The 16,918-nt window shown below is 45.5% G+C and overlaps 1 protein-coding gene across 5 annotated transcripts; it reads right to left on the bottom strand.

Moving 5' to 3' along the window:
- Nucleotides 1–7,047: 7,047 nt before the first annotated feature.
- Nucleotides 7,048–16,565, bottom strand: flad1 (flavin adenine dinucleotide synthetase 1). Of its 5 annotated transcripts, none has more exons than XM_049026623.1 (8): nt 16,493–16,565; nt 15,710–15,915; nt 13,075–13,834; nt 10,640–10,787; nt 9,821–9,919; nt 8,506–8,695; nt 7,937–8,010; nt 7,048–7,824 (listed from the first exon to the last, which is right to left on the bottom strand). In XM_049026623.1, exons 2-8 carry the CDS (start codon nt 15,875–15,877, stop codon nt 7,689–7,691), a joined length of 1,575 nt encoding a protein of 524 aa, XP_048882580.1. In that variant the 5' UTR covers nt 15,878–15,915; nt 16,493–16,565; the 3' UTR covers nt 7,048–7,688. The 5 variants fall into 5 exon arrangements, 4 of the variants coding, with proteins under 4 accessions (XP_048882580.1, XP_048882578.1, XP_048882579.1 ...); XM_049026621.1 differs by having other exon boundaries at nt 16,171–16,533; XM_049026622.1 differs by having other exon boundaries at nt 16,351–16,533.
- Nucleotides 16,566–16,918: the final 353 nt, after the last annotated feature.

The raw sequence follows: 16,918 nt of genomic DNA, 5'->3' as shown, positions 1-16,918 counted from the left end.
AAATTTCATTGCAGCAGCTCAGAATCATACTCAGTAGTTTGTATGGCCCCCACATTTTTGTATGTATGCCGGACAATGTCGGGGCATGGTCCTAATGAGACCATGGATGGTGTCCTGGGGGATCTCCTCCCAGATCTGGACCAGGGCATCACTGAACTCCTGAACAGTCTGAGGTGCAACCTGGCAGTGTCGGATGGACCGAAACATAATGTCCCAGAGGTGTTCTATTGGATTTAGGTCAGGCGAGAGTGGGGGGCAGTCAATGGTATCAATTCCTTCATCCTCCAGGAACTGCCTGCATACTCTCGCCACATGAGGACAGCCATTGTCTTGCACTAGGAGGAACCCAGGACCCACTGCATGAGCATATGATCTGACAATGGGTCCAAGGATTTCATCCTGATACCTAATGGCAGTCAAGGTGCTGTTGTCTCACCTGTGTGGTCTGTGTGTCCCTCCATGGATATGCCTCCCCAGACCATCACTGACCCATCACCAAACCAGTCATATTGAACAATGATACAGGCAGCATAACGTTCTCCATGGCTTCTCCAGACCCTTTCACTTCTGTCACATGTGCTCAGGGTGAACCTGCTCTCATCTGTGAAAAGCACAGGGTGCCAGTGGTGGACCTGCCAATTCTGGTATTCTATGGCAAATGCCAATCGAGCTCCACTTTGCTGGGCAGTGAGAAAAGAGCCCACTAGAGGATGACGGGCCCCCCGGCAACCCTCATGAAGCCTGTTTCTGATTGGTTGCTCAGAGACATTCACACCAATGGCGATGCTGGAGGTCATTTTGTAGGGTTCTGGCAGTGCTCATCCTGCTCCTCCTTGCACAAAGCAAGAGATACCGGTCCTACTGATGGCTTAAGGACCTTCTATGGCCCTGTCCAGCTCTCCAACAGTAACTGCCTGTCTGCTGGAATCTCCTCCATGCCCTTGAGACACAGAAAACCTTCTGGCAATGGCATGTATTGATGTGTGATCCTGGAGGAGTTGGACTACCTGTGCAACCTCTGTATGGTCCAGGTATCGCCTCATGCTACCAGTAGTGACATTGACTGTAGCCAAATGCAAAACTAGTGAAAAACCAGTCAGTGGCCTCCACCTGTTAATTCACTCCTGTATTGAGTGTTGTCTCACTGATGCCCCTCTGGCGCACCTGCTGTTAAGCAGCTTAAACTGATTAACAAACCCCTCTGCTATTTAACTAACCAGATCAGTATTCCAGAAATTTAACTGACTTGATGCTATACTCTGATTAAAAAGTGTTCCTTTAATATTTTTGAGCAGTGTATATAATTCTAATCAGTTGGGAAGAAAGAATGTTTTTGTCCAGAAAAATCTAGTTTAGTAAAAATGCTATTTCTATGATATGCACAGAATTACTACTTTTATTATTGCAAAAAAAATCATGCATAATCTATGCCAGTTAAAACAAAAAAAAAACATTCTGTTCTTAATTTTTAATGCAGATAATTTGTTGTGCAACTACAGTCCTAGTAAAGGCGTTTCACAGGAATCACAGCTTTTGTTCTCTCTAATACTCGGGCCTCACACTGAACAGCAAAACGGCCTGCAGTCACAGATAATCCTGACAGCTACCTTTTCACAAAACAGAGTGTTTCTTCAAAAAAAAAAAATGTCTAGACCACTGAAGGCCTGCAGTATCTTGGTTGTTCTAATTCTCATTTAATCACACCTCTTTTTTGTTGAGGAAGGGATTTATGATACAGATTAATGAAAAATAATGATAATTATCTATAATCAGTATGATAAGTAGTTATAACCCAACGACTTCTAAGCTAATTCTATTATATTTTCTGATGAAGACTGCAATTAAATTAGATTAGAACTTTTTTATTATGTTCTTTCATTTCACTCTGCCTACAGTACAAATGGTCTGCAGCCCATTTTATCTGTTAATGCACAAATGAAGCTGCTTCAAAGACGGAAAGCAACACGGAGATCACAGGCCCTCCACGATAAAGGGGCATTTCATGATTCGCATTAACATTCTTGATACGCTTTGTCAAATCCACTGTATACTGAACCTGTACGCCATGCCGTGGGCTGGGGAATACGGGGGTCAAAAGTCAGTGCATGACTGTGCAGTGTGGAAACAGCATCCTGACAGTGTGTCCTAAAAGCTGGCCTGCTGCACCATGGTCCATCTCGCTGATGAAGGGTTTTCCTGTAAAAAGGGCCAAACTATTACTCAAAAATATTTTTAATATTAATGTACCTCTTAAAAAGAAGACTTTAGGCAGACGTGGGCCGCATGCAAACACTGTGATGAAGATAAGACCCCTTATGTTCTTCTCTTGAACCATGCGAGGTTTCTGTCATTATTCTTCGACTACACAGTTCATTTTTTGAACCTTCTGTTTAGGAGTGTTGTGCATCTGAGCCGTGCCCTTGTTATGGCAGTAAGCAGCAGAGGTGGAGATTTCAGGTCCAGAGAGTACAAATCCGGACCAAGATTTTGTTTCAACTAACCAGTTGTTATAAAGAGACACAGTCAACTGGTTGATTGAAACAAAATCTTGGTCTGGATTTGTACTCTCCGGACCTGAAATCTCCACCTCTGGTAAGTGGTCTTCATACTTCCCATTGACTGTGGTTTAGTTCAGCCTCACATAGTGTCCTTTAGTAGGAGAAACATGTCTGATCTAGACTTACCAGTTTTTCTGCTATACAGCAAAGTCCCGGTCAGAGCTGCAAAGATATGAGCCCATACATACGGGTCCACAGTCTCCAACGCCGTCTGCAACATTTTTGGCATTCGCTGGGCAAGTCTCTTATCGTCTGAATAATCACACACGTCCACAAGAGACATATAACATGCGCTGAACAAAATACTAGCTGGTCTGAAAAAATGCTGAACACTGACCATTTTTGTGCATCGACATTTTTAACTTTAAAAAATTGCTATGTATATATTCATTTTAAAAAGTGTGTGGAAATATTTAATGGTGGGAAATCAACGGCCCAGGTATTACCAAACGGAAACAACAGAAAGGAACAAAAGCCATTAACCAGTAAAAAGCGTGGAGACAGACTTCGCTTGACAGTTACTCTAAGTGGCTGGCCAGTAGGGATGCCTGATTTATTAGCCAGTGTTGGAGTCTTAATGAGAGGTGAGACAAAACAGATGGCAAATAAATACAAAGCCAGGGCTGTATGCTAACGCAGAATGAGCAAAAATACAAACAGCAGACATGATATTAGACCCTGAAGTATCATACGCTCATATGAAAGTTATGCAGCTACCCAGATATTGCGCCTCACTGGTTCTCATTGTGTGCTTCTGTTCATATTTATTTAACAGATGCTTTCATTCAAAGTGGCGTTCAGTCGTGAAAGTATGGTCACACAGTCCCTGGAGCAATTAGGGTTAAGGACCTTGTTCAAAGGCCCAACAGTGAAATTATTCTGCTGATCACAGGATTTGAACCAACAACCTTCACATCACAGGCACAGAATCCTAACCCGTTTTCTAGATATTTCCAAACAGCCTACAAAGCCAAAAACAGTGTTAGTAAAACACTTCCACCAGGTTTCATAATCCGTGTGTAATGTTTCCGGCATGTTCTCTGTCTTAATGCTGTTGTTTATCACCAGTCAATATTCAGGCTAGTTGTCAAACTCACAAGTGTGCCTTGGATATATGGATAATTAGAAAAGTGGACATTAAAAATTCATCTGAGGATATAGCCCATTTGGAAGTGTTAAAAGACAAAACCCAAATGTGCAAAGTCATTGTTCAGATTTCAAAAAACGCTAAAAGCCATTTAACCAACTGAACACAAACAAGACTCTCTATTACCACCACCACTCAATGTGGTCATGTTTGCTTTTTTTCTCTTTTTTTGTTCGACACTTCGTGTTGTGTACCACTCCACCTACTCTACACACAAAGCATGGACAACACCCAGGGGTTTGGACACTTAGGAGACTTTTAAAGATCGTGATTCTTGTTACCACCCGGAGAGAAAAAAAAAATGCCTGCAGTCACCTTACATAACAGCGAGCACATTATTGTTGGCACCTTCCTCACTAAAATTTGATCCCATTTGTGTGTGTGAGAGAGAATAGTGTTTCTTCTTCTATTTCTGGAAATTCACACCTGATTCCTTCCAGTGGGGGAAACACTGTTTGGTCTAGATGTTTGAATCACGAGTTGTGGCTGTCTGTTCTCATCAACATTTTGACCTTGTTGCCGTGGAAAGTCGACACTGGAACGCCAAAGAGCGCTTGTAGCTACACCGAGTGCTGTCATAATGTGACTTGGGTCTTTCATATAACATCGTCTAATCGATAGTCAATACATCAATGCCTCGGGTAAGGCTATACCTTATATCCAAGCTGTTTTTTAAGATACATTTAACACTTGATATTCGTCCTTGTGTTCAGTATTCTCACTGTTTCACACTTGTCACCACCGTCAGAATCCTGTGTCTAGTTACACCTTGGCAACCGTTAGCAGATGCTAACACACCTCAACTTGTCCCCTGGGCCTACATCACAAGCTGCTTCACATAAAGAGGGGGATCACCAAGCTAACAAGACATCCGCTACACTATACTGCCTATATACCTCAGCTCACCCACAATAACATTTCACTGCATACACACATGCACGCCCACAGGCAGAGATTTAGTGGTAGATGGGGAGGGACACACATAGTCCCTGATGCGCAGAGTGTATAAAAAGATGAATGTTTTAGAGGCAGTAAGTTACAGAACCAAATTCTTACATTCACGCTGAAATGTTGTGCAGACAGTAATGCATCAGTAAACCCCCAACCCTCGCCAAGATTCACACGCACACCCCCACTTCTGTACCACATAAAACACACACACACACACTCTAGGGGGCTGGTTTTATTTGATATGGAGGGGCTCTGTTATTGCAAACCCATAAAAAGGTGGTTTGGAATTTTTGAGGGGGATAATAACAATGTCGAAACATTATCTTGGGGATGCCCCTAAATGCCACCCGCCGCGTCTCCGCCGCCTACGCACACACCCCCCACAAGACGACGGTTCACTGCACGCGCATGCACGCGCTCTCCCATTCAGGCCCACCGCATTCACGTTTGCACAATATCGCTTAACACACGGAAACGCGCTGACCCCATTTCACGCATGTGCACACACGGTATCATAAAGTAAAGTAAGCACTTCTCTATGCACGTCTTCCGTATAAACCAGGGGGCTTCAAATCCATTTCCTGGAGGAATGAGTACTGCGTTTCTGGTCATCATTCCCCTTGTTAAAGTGGTCCCACTGGTGCTTAATTATCATGCACACACACACACACACACACACACACACACACACACACACACACACACACACACACACACACAAACAGAAATAGCCGTAATGTGAAATGAAACTATTTAAACCAGTGTTCCTGATAAAACTGTGCCATGCCTCCGTTTCCAGATGTCTTTAGCAGCTGTCAAAATCAGTGCTGAAGGAGCAGGCTAAATTACCTCAGCTAGGGAACTAATTATTTCAATCAGGTGCTAAAGAGCTGGAACGTAAGCCCAGAAGGGCGGCGAGCCTCAAGGCCCTCGACTGGGATACGATTTCAAACATCAAAACGATTGTACTAACAGAGAGATTAATAAAGGGACAAAACGCTCACAAAGCAATGCAAGGCGAAGCGCGTGGCGCTCCTGCTGTCCTATAGGCAAGAGCCGCAGCCGTCTGTCTGATAAACATACTGATTCTGTTTGAAAGATTACGTCTAATTCCTGCTTACTGAGAAAAATGTGTATGCTTAAGTCTGTTTACATTCACGAGACTAAAAAAAGTTAAATTTTCACATTTAAATAGGTTTGTTTATATACGTCGCTTTATTGGCTTTCATGTGGTTTGGCTAATTATTATCACTGTTGTTGTCATTGCTGCTGTTCTTGATGATATCGCCATTAACCTGACTTGGAGCCCCAGTGAAGCAGGGGGTCTCTGGGTGATATATTGAGGGATGGGGTGTGTGCTGGTAATTGGAGGTGTAAGAGGCGGCGCATCCCGGGGCGTCGTCGTCAGCCGCCCGTTTTATTAGATTGCCCTGTATCGATCCTTGTTGCCAGAGCGTTGACTAATTTCCAAGCGTGGAGAAGCGATCGATTCAGCGGGATTCAATCTAGCCCGAAAACAGGCAAAGTAATTTATTGTAATGATGATGTTAAATATAAAACGGGGACGCACCGCCGCCCAGAGGTCAAGATGGGGACTGCAGCGTGTGTCATTGGGGGCTTTATGCGACTGTTTGAGTGCTTCTGCTGCTCACACCCTCATCTGTAAAGCGAAAATGCTTTTAAATAACAATAAGTAAAACAAGAAGGAAGGGTTTACAAGAGCACCATAATAGGTTTTTCCCCCGCAACCGAGATCATGACGGCTTTTCTCCGCTTCGAGACTAGAAGCAGGATCGTTACCTGTGCGCCTGAACAATGAAATGCAGTAAATCGATTTAACACATTTCGTTCATCTTGCATTTAATACAGTATGATTCTTTATTTCATTTTCTGTGAATAACAGGGGTAAAGTATTCTGCAGACACCGACACGCAGGCGGCCGGAACAGATGTGAATCAAACCGTTTAAAACATTTTAAAAACCATAAATCGCTTTCAGAAAAATCATAACATATTAACGGTAGATATATAGATGAGTTTAGTGCATTGTTGTACAGAATCTGGTTTCACTCTTCAGGGATGACTTTTTTTAACAATAAGTGTGTAATTTAAGCTAGTGTGCTTGTATTCAAACATTTTTGCTTAGCCGGTATGATGCATTGTCCTTCTTTCATATGCGTTCCTTCATTCTCCCAGAATCTAATTTCAGGTCGCAAGGGGCTGTATGACATTTTTTTAAACGACATGGCCCCGTGGGTTAAAATATTATTATAAAGACAAGTTATTTCTAATCACTACATGAATCATCTGAACTTCATTAATCAATTCCTGCTGCTGCAGGCTCTTGCAGGAGAAATCTGAATCTGACCACAAAGACAGGACACCGGATGAATCTCCTTAACATGCGGCTGATTTTATTTTATTTTTTCTAGCGTTGACGTCAGAGGCCATGCTTTGGCCCGCCGCACCATGGCTGGGTGGTGGGGGGGCAGGCCGGATGCTCCTCGGGGAAGGCGCTTGATCCGCCCCCACTGCCAGCATGGGCAGCTGACATGATCAGCCACGGGGGCACGCAGGCACAGAGGGGGCGAGAGCTGGGGCACGGTGAGGACCCCGGCCGTGTCAGGAGCGTCATTAGGGACATCTGCCAGTGAGTCACGCCTGCCGCAGCGTGGGGCGATGCCTGTCCTCAGCACACCCAAACCACACTCGCTTCCACCAGCGTACCAGGAATTAGTTGTATAATGTTGCTATTATTACTATTTTTACAATATAAACAACAAATGGGTCTGTCCTTCAGCCGTTGCTGATGCTAATCTTCACAACAGAAGATGCACAAATGCATCTCTATATTTGCACCAGTCCTGTTATAGTGAGTCATCTGAGCGGGTTACTCTCTTACTCAGCCATGGCATCTCTATATTTTACTCCAGCAAAACAGCACCCCCTACAGGGCCACACCTGCATCGCAACATTCGTATGTATATGGGTCCGTGGGGCCCCAAGGATGCACGCTAGGCCCTGGCCGAACCATCACTCCCTGGAATTGCGTTCCTCTTCGGCGTTCTCCAGTTGGTAGGCAGGCCGGTAGCGCGTCACGCCCCTATCGTCGACTACATGCAGCGCTGGGTTCCTGGATGTGTTGCTCATGCTGCCCAGGGAGGTGTAGCTGGGGGAGGGATGAGGCAGTCAGCGCTTGGGTGACAGAGGGTGGGAGATGAGTACCAGACGGGCGATGAATGACAGTATGGTAGGAGGCAGCGGGGATGATGGTGGCTCACCCTTTGTCGTACAGGATGCAGTAGGGCACGAAGAGGGTCCTCAGAAACTGCCAGATGTCATGATATGTCCAGTCCTTGGAGAGACAGTGGGCGGAGTGCAATGCACCCGGTGCCAGATTATTAAAGAGCGTTCTAAACCAAAACTATTTACCACAAGAAAAATGTCAGGCATCCCTGCATGCAGTCGCAAGGGTCCCGCTGCACGCCACATTCTGAGTGACGGCCTCGTGCAGCAATGAAAGGGACCACATGGCATTACAGCAGACGACCGGGCTAATTCGAATTTAAGGCTCAAAGGGGATTCTGTAATGAACTATATTTAATTTCCTATAATCTCACATCATTAGTTATACTAAATTGTAACTGACATAAGGCTAATGGCTAATTATGGGATTAAAAATAATTTTTTTTTTTGGTACGAAGGGTATTGCTGATGGAGGTGCTGAGTTCTCGTAAGGTTTCGTCCCCGGATGAAAGGGGGGGGCAGAATTAGGATGCTTTGCTGATCTTGGCTGGTTTGTCTGCCCAAGCATTTGAGAGGGGGTGCATGGGAGGCTGTGCCTATTCACCAGGAGGGGGTTGACCCGCATGTAGTCGGGCCAGCCTGGGTCGGTTGGACATAGCGGAGTCAGTGTGTGGGAATAGGGGTCGCTTCGCCGTGTGCCCATCAGAACCGCACGAAGCTCCGGTTTGCTCTCGCGGACCTCTCCCAGGGCCTCCCTGATGCTGCCCTCCACCGATATCAGCTCCAGGTCGTATCTGAGATGGGGGAGCAAGCAGAGCCATATTTAAATAAGCATGGGTCCCCAAAGGGGCGGGGTCTGTCCTTCAGAGCGCAGTTTCACTGCAGCTACAGACGCAGGCCAGGAGAGGGCACTGTGGAGCACAGTAAGGCTGGCAGCAAACATCTACACATGGCAAATATTTATTAGAGGGAAGAGGTGGGGATGTGAGGCCGAGCGGCCATCCAGGGCTGGCAGGGAAGCAGGGAGCATCTCTGTGCATTACCCACTGACCTGCATGACCTCAGGAGTGATGTTACCGACCTGGTTGCCAGAGTGTTTAAAATGGAGTGACAGTCTGTAAAACTAAAAAACGATCCCTACCCATGCATGACAGACAAAAATGTTAGTATATCTATGCAGGAATACGTTTAATTAGTGACTGGAGAGATCAGGGTTCAGCAAGCCAATGACTGACTGCTTTAAGTAGCCCCGCCCACCGTGGCTTTGCAACCCTTCTCTCTCCAATGCCATTTACCCAGAGCGGCTGTGTACTTCTGTACCGTTAATAAGAAACTACACAATCTGTTACTGTAATATGGACTTGAGTTCTAATTAATAAACCTGAAAATGTATCTGTTAAAATGTAAGGAAAAATAGGAGAAATGTTGCAGGTTTGGTTTATTTACGGTGTATAGTTTGCTGTACTGCCTCATTTAACGTCACAGCATATATGTTGTTTAGTAAACGATGTGTTACAGTGCAATGTTTGGGCCACAGATTTAAAAGGAAACACTCGATTCATTATTGCGTAAAGGAGTGAGCATTAGAGGATGGGAATGAAGCTCTTCCACAGCACAATCGTGGCTGCTGACAGCCCATCATCCATTCTGCTCCGGAGTCTCACGTTCAACAGCCAGCGTCTCTGACCCTGGAGCCGTTTATCCTTGGTTTTCAATTCCCAGTTATTTAACATTTCTCAGCGACACTGCCGTCTCTGAGCGGAGTGATAGGATGGGGATTATCGCATTATCAAGCGGATCCGGAGAAATACTCTTCGGAACAGAATAACCTTGTGCCATACACGGGGAGATGGACAGCGGCGAGGAGGGAATTAGGGCGGGGGGGGGGGGGGCAGGGGGGTGTGCGTGTGGCACGTTACCTCTTCGTGGTGTCCTGCAGGAACCTCTCCATCTCTGGGAATGGAAGCACGATGCGGATGTATAGCGCCTTGACGCGGTCCTTGCCCTCTGGGTGCTTCCTACGGCAAAGGGCGTCTTGTGAAAAGCTATTCGTGGCCCGTGCATTTGTGTAACCACTGAAACAGACTCGGTGACAAACCGCCATGTCGTCTACAGCCATAAATTCAGGTTATTCCCACAAACTCCTTCCCGCAACATTTTCTCTAAATTTTAACATTAGTTTGAAGATTGTACAGCTTCACTGTCAAATGTTGATTTCTCTCTGGGACAGTTAATCAGTTGTATTATATTTATTTAATCAAATCCAGGGCAAGGGCTATGGAGATGAAGGGGGGGGGGGGGAATAGCAAAAAAAAAAAAAAATTAGCAAAACATACATCTTACCATAGAAATGATATGAGATTTTTGGCCCATTACCCATTTGGGGAAAGTTAAAAAAACAGGGCAACAAATGACAATTTGTATACAGCCTAAAACTTCTGCTGAACGCAAAAACACACTTAAATTTGTTCCCAGTGAGAATGACCCATTTACATTTCAAAATTTGAAAAACTTTCCCCCTGCCCAGCAGACACACGCCCACCGCCATGCTACCGCACATGAGAGAGAGTGGTGAGTGTGAGCATAAACAGGGGAGGGAGGCATGCATGGGGAGCGATTTCATATCCATTCCTTATCATGTGACTGCAAAAAAAAAAAAAAAAAACCAAATGAGTTTCCCAGAGACCCTGATAAGGCCAGCTGCCCAAACTGCTTATCACACCCCCGCCCCCCCTCACCTCCGCAGTGCCGCGTAGTACAGGTGCAGCAGGGCCGTGCAATCCTTCCCCCCATTGAAGCCCACGCAGATCTCCGACGGCGAATAGCGCTCCAGCGCCATCTCCACCACCTTCAAGGCTGAGGTCACCTTCTGGCCCAGCAGCGTCCCTATGGAGCACAGTGAGCGGTGGTCGGCTCTCACTTCATACCATCTCTGGTTTCGCGCTGTAACTCCGCTTTCGCTATGCCACCCTGCCCATTCGCCTCTCCCATTGTTACCCTGTCACACACCTTTATTCTAATGGCTGCCGTTATCTTCCTGCCTCTGCTGGATCAGATATAAACCTGCTTCTGATCTCCTCGACATGAAGTTGCACAATCCCGGCTATACCGGCGTCTGCTTTGGCTTCGTCTCCTGCACAGATCCCCCAGTCGTCTCTCTATCTTCCACGCTGCGTCCGTTCCTGTCTTTTCGCCGTATTGGGTCTGATACCCAATTGGGTACAAGTTTAAGAGCTGGGCTGCAAAGCGTTTGCTTTTTTCCCATGAATATTGCATCAGCCAGCAGTGTGGAGTCGTTTAAACAGAATCTGAAAGCTGTTTTTGTACAGACAGGCCTTTTATTAAGGTTTGAAAGGTGATGTATAAATTAACTACTTATTTATACAGTTGTGCCGCATGACGATATTTCGGTGAATGATGGACCACATGACTATGGTCCTGTAAAACTGAAATGGAAGTGAAATATTCTTATAGTGTAGAGATGTAGAGCTATGCATTACTTATGTGTTTGTGGTGATTTCGGTGTAAACAAATGTACTACACTGACAGTTGTGTACATAATACACAGTTACCGATATATGTATTTACTATACTTGTACTGCACTTATTTTACAGCATACTCTTGACATGTTTACTGTAAAACAGTATGTCATGTTACGCATAGTGTGTTCGAACACTCTGATGTTTGCACAACAACAAAATTACCTGATGACACATTTCCCCTGCTATTAAGTGAGGCATCACTGCATACTTATAACCCCCCCCCACCTCAGTGCTCCAAAACTGCAATCAGTGGCAACTGGTGGCTAAAAAAAATTGGGGCAGATAACAACAGAGTATTTTTGTTTTAGTACCGAGTTACACTGATCAGCCATAACACTGAAGCCACTGACAGGTGAAGTAAATAATATTGATTATCTTGTTACATTGGCACCTGTCGAGGGTGCCATTTATACGTATTTGTGAGCAGTCAGTTCTTGAAGTTAATGTGTTAGGAGCAGAAAAAATTGGCAAGCGTAAGGATTTGAGTGACTCTAACAAGGGCCAAATTGTGATGGTTAGATGACTGAGATAGAAGCATCTCCGATTCAGCAGGCCTTGTGTGGTGTTCCTGGTATGCAGTGGTCAGTACCCACCAAAAGGTCCAAAGAAGGCCAACCGGTGAACCAGCGATGGGGTCATGGGTGCCCAAGGCTTACTGACGCACATGGGGAATGAAGGCTAGCCCGTCTGGTTTGATCCTACAGGAGGGCTACTATAGCAGGAATTACTGACAAAGTTAATGATGGCTGTGACAGAAAGGTGTCAGAACACACAATGCATTACAGCTTGGTGATTATGGGGCTGCGTAGCTGCAGACCGGTCAGAGTGTCCATGCCGATCCCTGTCAACCTCTGAAAGTGCTTACGATGGGCAGGTGAGCATTAGACCTGGATCATTGAGCAATGGAGAAGGTGGCCAGGTGTGATGAGTCTCATTTTCTGTTACATCATGTGGACAGCTGGGTGTTTGTGTGTGTCATTTACCTGGGGAAGAGATGGCACCAGGATGCACTATGGGAAGAAGGCAAGTTGGCAGAGGCAGTGTGATGCTCTGGGTAATGTTCTGCTGGGAAACCTTGGGTCTTGGCATTCATTTTGACATGTACCACCTACCTATACATTGTCTGTATTCCCTGATGGAAGTGACCTATTGCACCAGGAAAATGTACCCTGCCACACTGAAAAATTGTTCAGCAATGGAACATGAACCTGAGTTCAAAGTGTTGACTTGGCCTCCAAATTCCCCAGATCTCAATCCAGTCAAGTATCTGTGGTATGTGCTGGACAAACAAGTCGGATCCATGGAGGCCTGTCTGTCACTCCTGCTGCTAATATCTTGGTGCCAGATACTACAGGACACCTTCAGAGGAAGGTGTCCTGTAGTTTCTTGTGGAATCCATGCCTCGACAAGTCAGAGTTGTTTTGGTAGAATGGGGGGAGTTAAACATTATTAGCAGGTGGTCTTCATGTTATGGCTGATCAATGTATTTCAAAGATATACGCTTCATAATTTCATCTCAGAAATAGAGTTGGTACGTCCTTCTTTACCCATATGGATCAGCTGCTTCTGACCCCAATGTGAACCTTTAACATGCAGCCCATTCCTCCCCTGCCCCCCACCTCACTCTTACCACTGTTGGCTAGTGCGTACACCTCTGTGGTGGCCAGGGACACGGAGTCGGTCACCAGCGGCACCACACTCCCCTCGGGCAGGGCCTCCAGTAGCTCCTTTCTTGCTGCCTCCACTTTGGTACCGCTATCTGAGTCCAGAACCAGGCGCACGCGGTGGTAGTTACTCAGCCAATCCGGATAGGAGCCCAAGAAGACCTTTTTGCCCCAAGCAAGCTGGAGTTGGGTCAAGACCGGTGCGATCTGGGTCTCGTCGGCGTCCACGAAGACCTCACGTGTGTGGAACGTGGTCTGCGAGCTGGCAAACAGGTGCCGGAGGCCATTGAAGGCACGCTCCAAGAGTGAGGGGATCCCCGGGAAGATGTAGACGTTGCGCACGCTGACCAGTGGGTAGCGGAGCAGCTTCCCTGTCTGTGGGTCCTGAGGATAGTTCAAATTGGAGCTCTCTGGCACCATGGCCAGCTTCATGGCGCCACTGTCTGGCCCAACCGTCCCGAAGAACTCCTCCACCAGCCGGGTCAGCTCCGGGTTGGGTCGGAGGCGCTCGCCAAAGGCCAGCGCCACCCCCTCGAAGGTGACGTCATCGTGGGTGGGTCCGATGCCCCCAGAGGTGATCAGGTGGGTGAAGTGGGGGGACAGGGCGGCCACCTCCTTGGCGATAATCTCCTGTTGGTCCGGCACCACTATGATGCGCTGCACACACACGCCTAGCTGACGCAGAGCCCGGCAAAGGAAGGCGCTGTTCGTGTCCTGGGTGTGGCCCTAACAGTAGAAGGAGCGGTGGGTTAATAAAGCGTCTTGTGAGAGGGAAAGGGGGGGGGTGCTGAGAGCAGAGTAGGAGCAGCTTTGAAGAGTCAAGGTCAGTCAGGGTTGCCAACCATTTGTAAATTTACAGGCAGTCTACATTAAATTCACCCTGTCTGTAAATCCACAAAAATTCGACAGTCCGTAAAACCTGAAAAAGGTTAAAAAAAATAAAATAAAATAGGGTGTCAGTAAAAAAAAAATGGCATGTCGTTAAAAAGTGTCTGGTCAGTAAAATCTCAAATTTAAGATTGGCAAGCCTGAGGTCAGTACATCTCCCATCTGCTTAACCTGGACAAGGTCAAGGGCGCCTGTAGCCCATGCCAGGCAGCAGAAAGCTGGGGACATCCTGCACAGGATTCCTGGTCGTCACACGCTAATCGGAGGAAAGCCACGCAACATGGGAAGAAGATGCAAACTGGGTGGTGTGACGCAACAGCACCACCCGGAGACAACATGCTACCCTAATTTGAATATCTACTCTATACCTAAGGAGATGCTGTTCTTTAAAAAGAAAAACAGCCAATGTGCGAGCACAATGTTATCCTGACATTAGAGATGCAAGTGTTTCAGTCCACACCACTCTGTGGCTGAGGGTGGTGAATGCCTTGCTGGGCAACACTGAGCAGCAACCCTATTCGTGGCTCGGGCAGCCAATGAGAGAGCTCAGCAGTGCAGCAAGTGAAGCAGTGTTGGACCTGCCCGGATTCAGGTCGAGCATGGAGCCTGAAGGAGGCTGGGGATGTTCAGGAAAGTTTCTGACCAGCGAAGAAAGGTGGAGAGGGTCTAAATGTAGGCAAAGTTGGACCACGGTCAGGATTCCAAAGCAAAGCTGGACTGAAGATGAAAAGCAGGTGCAAAGTGGCTAAAACATGGACTTATAGTAAGCTGATGCCTGCTAGGATAAGCTTTAAGGATCAAGACCTCATCAGTTTCTCCAGTGCAAATATCTCAGTGCGTGAACAGATACATTTTTTTGGGAAAAAGTGCTAGTTAAGCAATCAAATAATCATCCTGGCACTATCACTTTTAAAACACAAGTTGCTTTGGGGCATCCATCTAACTTATTACAAACAATGCAATGTTATCAAAAGGCAATCATATGTGCTGATCGAATTTATTATGAAACTTATAAATATAATTTCTTCCATTTCCGTATCTTCCACAGAGATCGTGTGGCATTGCTTTTCAAAATGCAATTTGAAGACCCATTAAACGGTACGTTTAGCTCTGATAACATGCTACTTGTCTCTGTAGCACCTTAATTACTTGCTATCGAGAATAAATAGCCATTTTGTAAGTATTTTCAGTGTATGATATTGTAAGAAGCTTCTGTAAAATTGCATTTACTCTGAATGTAATGAGAAAAATCAAACATTTTCAATATTTTAGGCAGACAGGGACTTTATACCTGTTTTGATCATTAATGAGCTGGTAAGGAACACATCCTGCATCCCCATATATTATATATTATACAGTTAGAATATTTAACTTAAATACTTATTGCATAATTATTACATAAACTTAAATTTCACTGAATTATAACTAGCTATAAAAGGCACATGAGAAAAATACTGATTTTGTTGTAAAAAGCAGAGTGGAAATAGTACAGAAGAAAGTTACTGCTGTACTAGAACAATAAAAAACAATGATGGTAAAAGATTGAAAGTAATAACATAGAGGAAGGACAAGAAAAGGCACAGAAATAAATTCTAAATTAGTGTCAGCTCAGGGATGCAGGACATCCACATGAAGAAAACCATTACAAAATAAGCTTTATGCTTCCCTGACAGCTGCAGAGAAATGGAGAAATGGCAAGCTCTTTCAACTGACCTTCAGTATTTCATCCCCAATGATGATTATAGCAGCGGTGGCGGCGCCCCCTTCAGAGCAGGGGGAGTTATCACAACTCTCAATGCTCTGCGACATGGCAGTGACCTGGGCTCCTACTCGCCTCACACGCTCAGCTGCTCTTAACAGTCTGGGCAGGGAGTGCAACATTCAGCCAAGATGACGAAACGAACGGGAAGGGGTCAAAACTAGGAAAAGCAAAGGATAAGACAAAACAATGCCGTTGGCACCTGGTCCTGATGGCATATTCAGACTCACGAACATGTGACTGCTTCAGAATTAACACGGAAGCCATCGAGAGGCTTTTTGCACAGAAGAAAAAAAAGGAAGTTAGAAAACTACACAACTACTGTAACGATTAAAACGTCGCTTTATTACATAACGAGCTGCACTAAAAATACCAGTTGTTAATAGATTTTTCACAATAAATGAATACATCTCACCATGAACGAAAGTGACCCACAATGGGGCCGGCTTCAGGTTTACTCCTGGATATCGATCAAGAAGTTATTGCATAAATGCTAAGTATAACACATGCGGGACTTTCCAAATGACGAGTATATTAATCTGGAAGGTTAGCATAAGAATAGCTTTTGTGTAATTGTCATTGAACTAGACAATACCTCCGTAATTCCGGATATAGTAGCAGTAGTTTCAGGTAGCGATCATGCTATCTTTATATACCGAAGTGCAACCTAAAACTAACAGATACTTCTCATACTGACAATAAACGTAAAAGTGCGCACGATACACAACTTAATTTACCTTCCAATTGCCTGCTCTTGTTCTATATTGACGATACAAATGTAGTCACTCAGAGAGCCGGTGACAGAATGCGACCAATCAGAAATCAAGCAGCCCTGCCGTATCACAGAGCCAACCAATAAACTCGCGAATGGGAGGACTCAAAGCTCTGAATCAACGGCATGGCGGAAGTTTGATAAACTAACCGCTGTGTCACACCGAAACCCAACCCCGCTTTTCTCTTATAAGCGATGAGATCCGGGTTTGTGTCATGACGTGTCACACCTCGAGTCTCACTACACACATCCCACTCAACGTTTTAAATGATGATAACACACGATCATCCACTTACATCTTAGCAAGCAACATAAGTCATAGTCATGGAATTTTACAAGTCGGAAAAATATTTATGCGAATGGTTTTCAACCATTTTCACCTAAAGCCGTA

This window comes from Brienomyrus brachyistius, chromosome 9 (assembly GCF_023856365.1).
Source record: "Brienomyrus brachyistius isolate T26 chromosome 9, BBRACH_0.4, whole genome shotgun sequence".
In the NCBI taxonomy this organism is placed as follows: Eukaryota; Metazoa; Chordata; class Actinopteri; order Osteoglossiformes; family Mormyridae; genus Brienomyrus; species Brienomyrus brachyistius.
The sequence above is the reverse complement of the archived record's forward strand: the minus strand, read 5'-3'. Positions and strand labels throughout refer to the sequence as shown.

What these genes read in the sequence shown, in the direction of transcription:
- flad1 (XM_049026623.1), bottom strand. Translation starts at nt 15,877, where the DNA reads ATGTTGCACTCCCTGCCCAGACTGTTAAGAGCAGCTGAGCGTGTGAGG. An exon ending in TTGGGGATGAAATACTGAAG is followed by an intron (nt 13,835 to 15,709) that starts GTCAGTTGAAAG and finishes TTCTACTGTTAG; the next exon opens with GGCCACACCCAGGACACGAA. An exon ending in TGCGGGTCAACCCCCTCCTG is followed by an intron (nt 8,011 to 8,505) that starts GTGAATAGGCAC and finishes TGTCTCTCCAAG; the next exon opens with GACTGGACATATCATGACAT.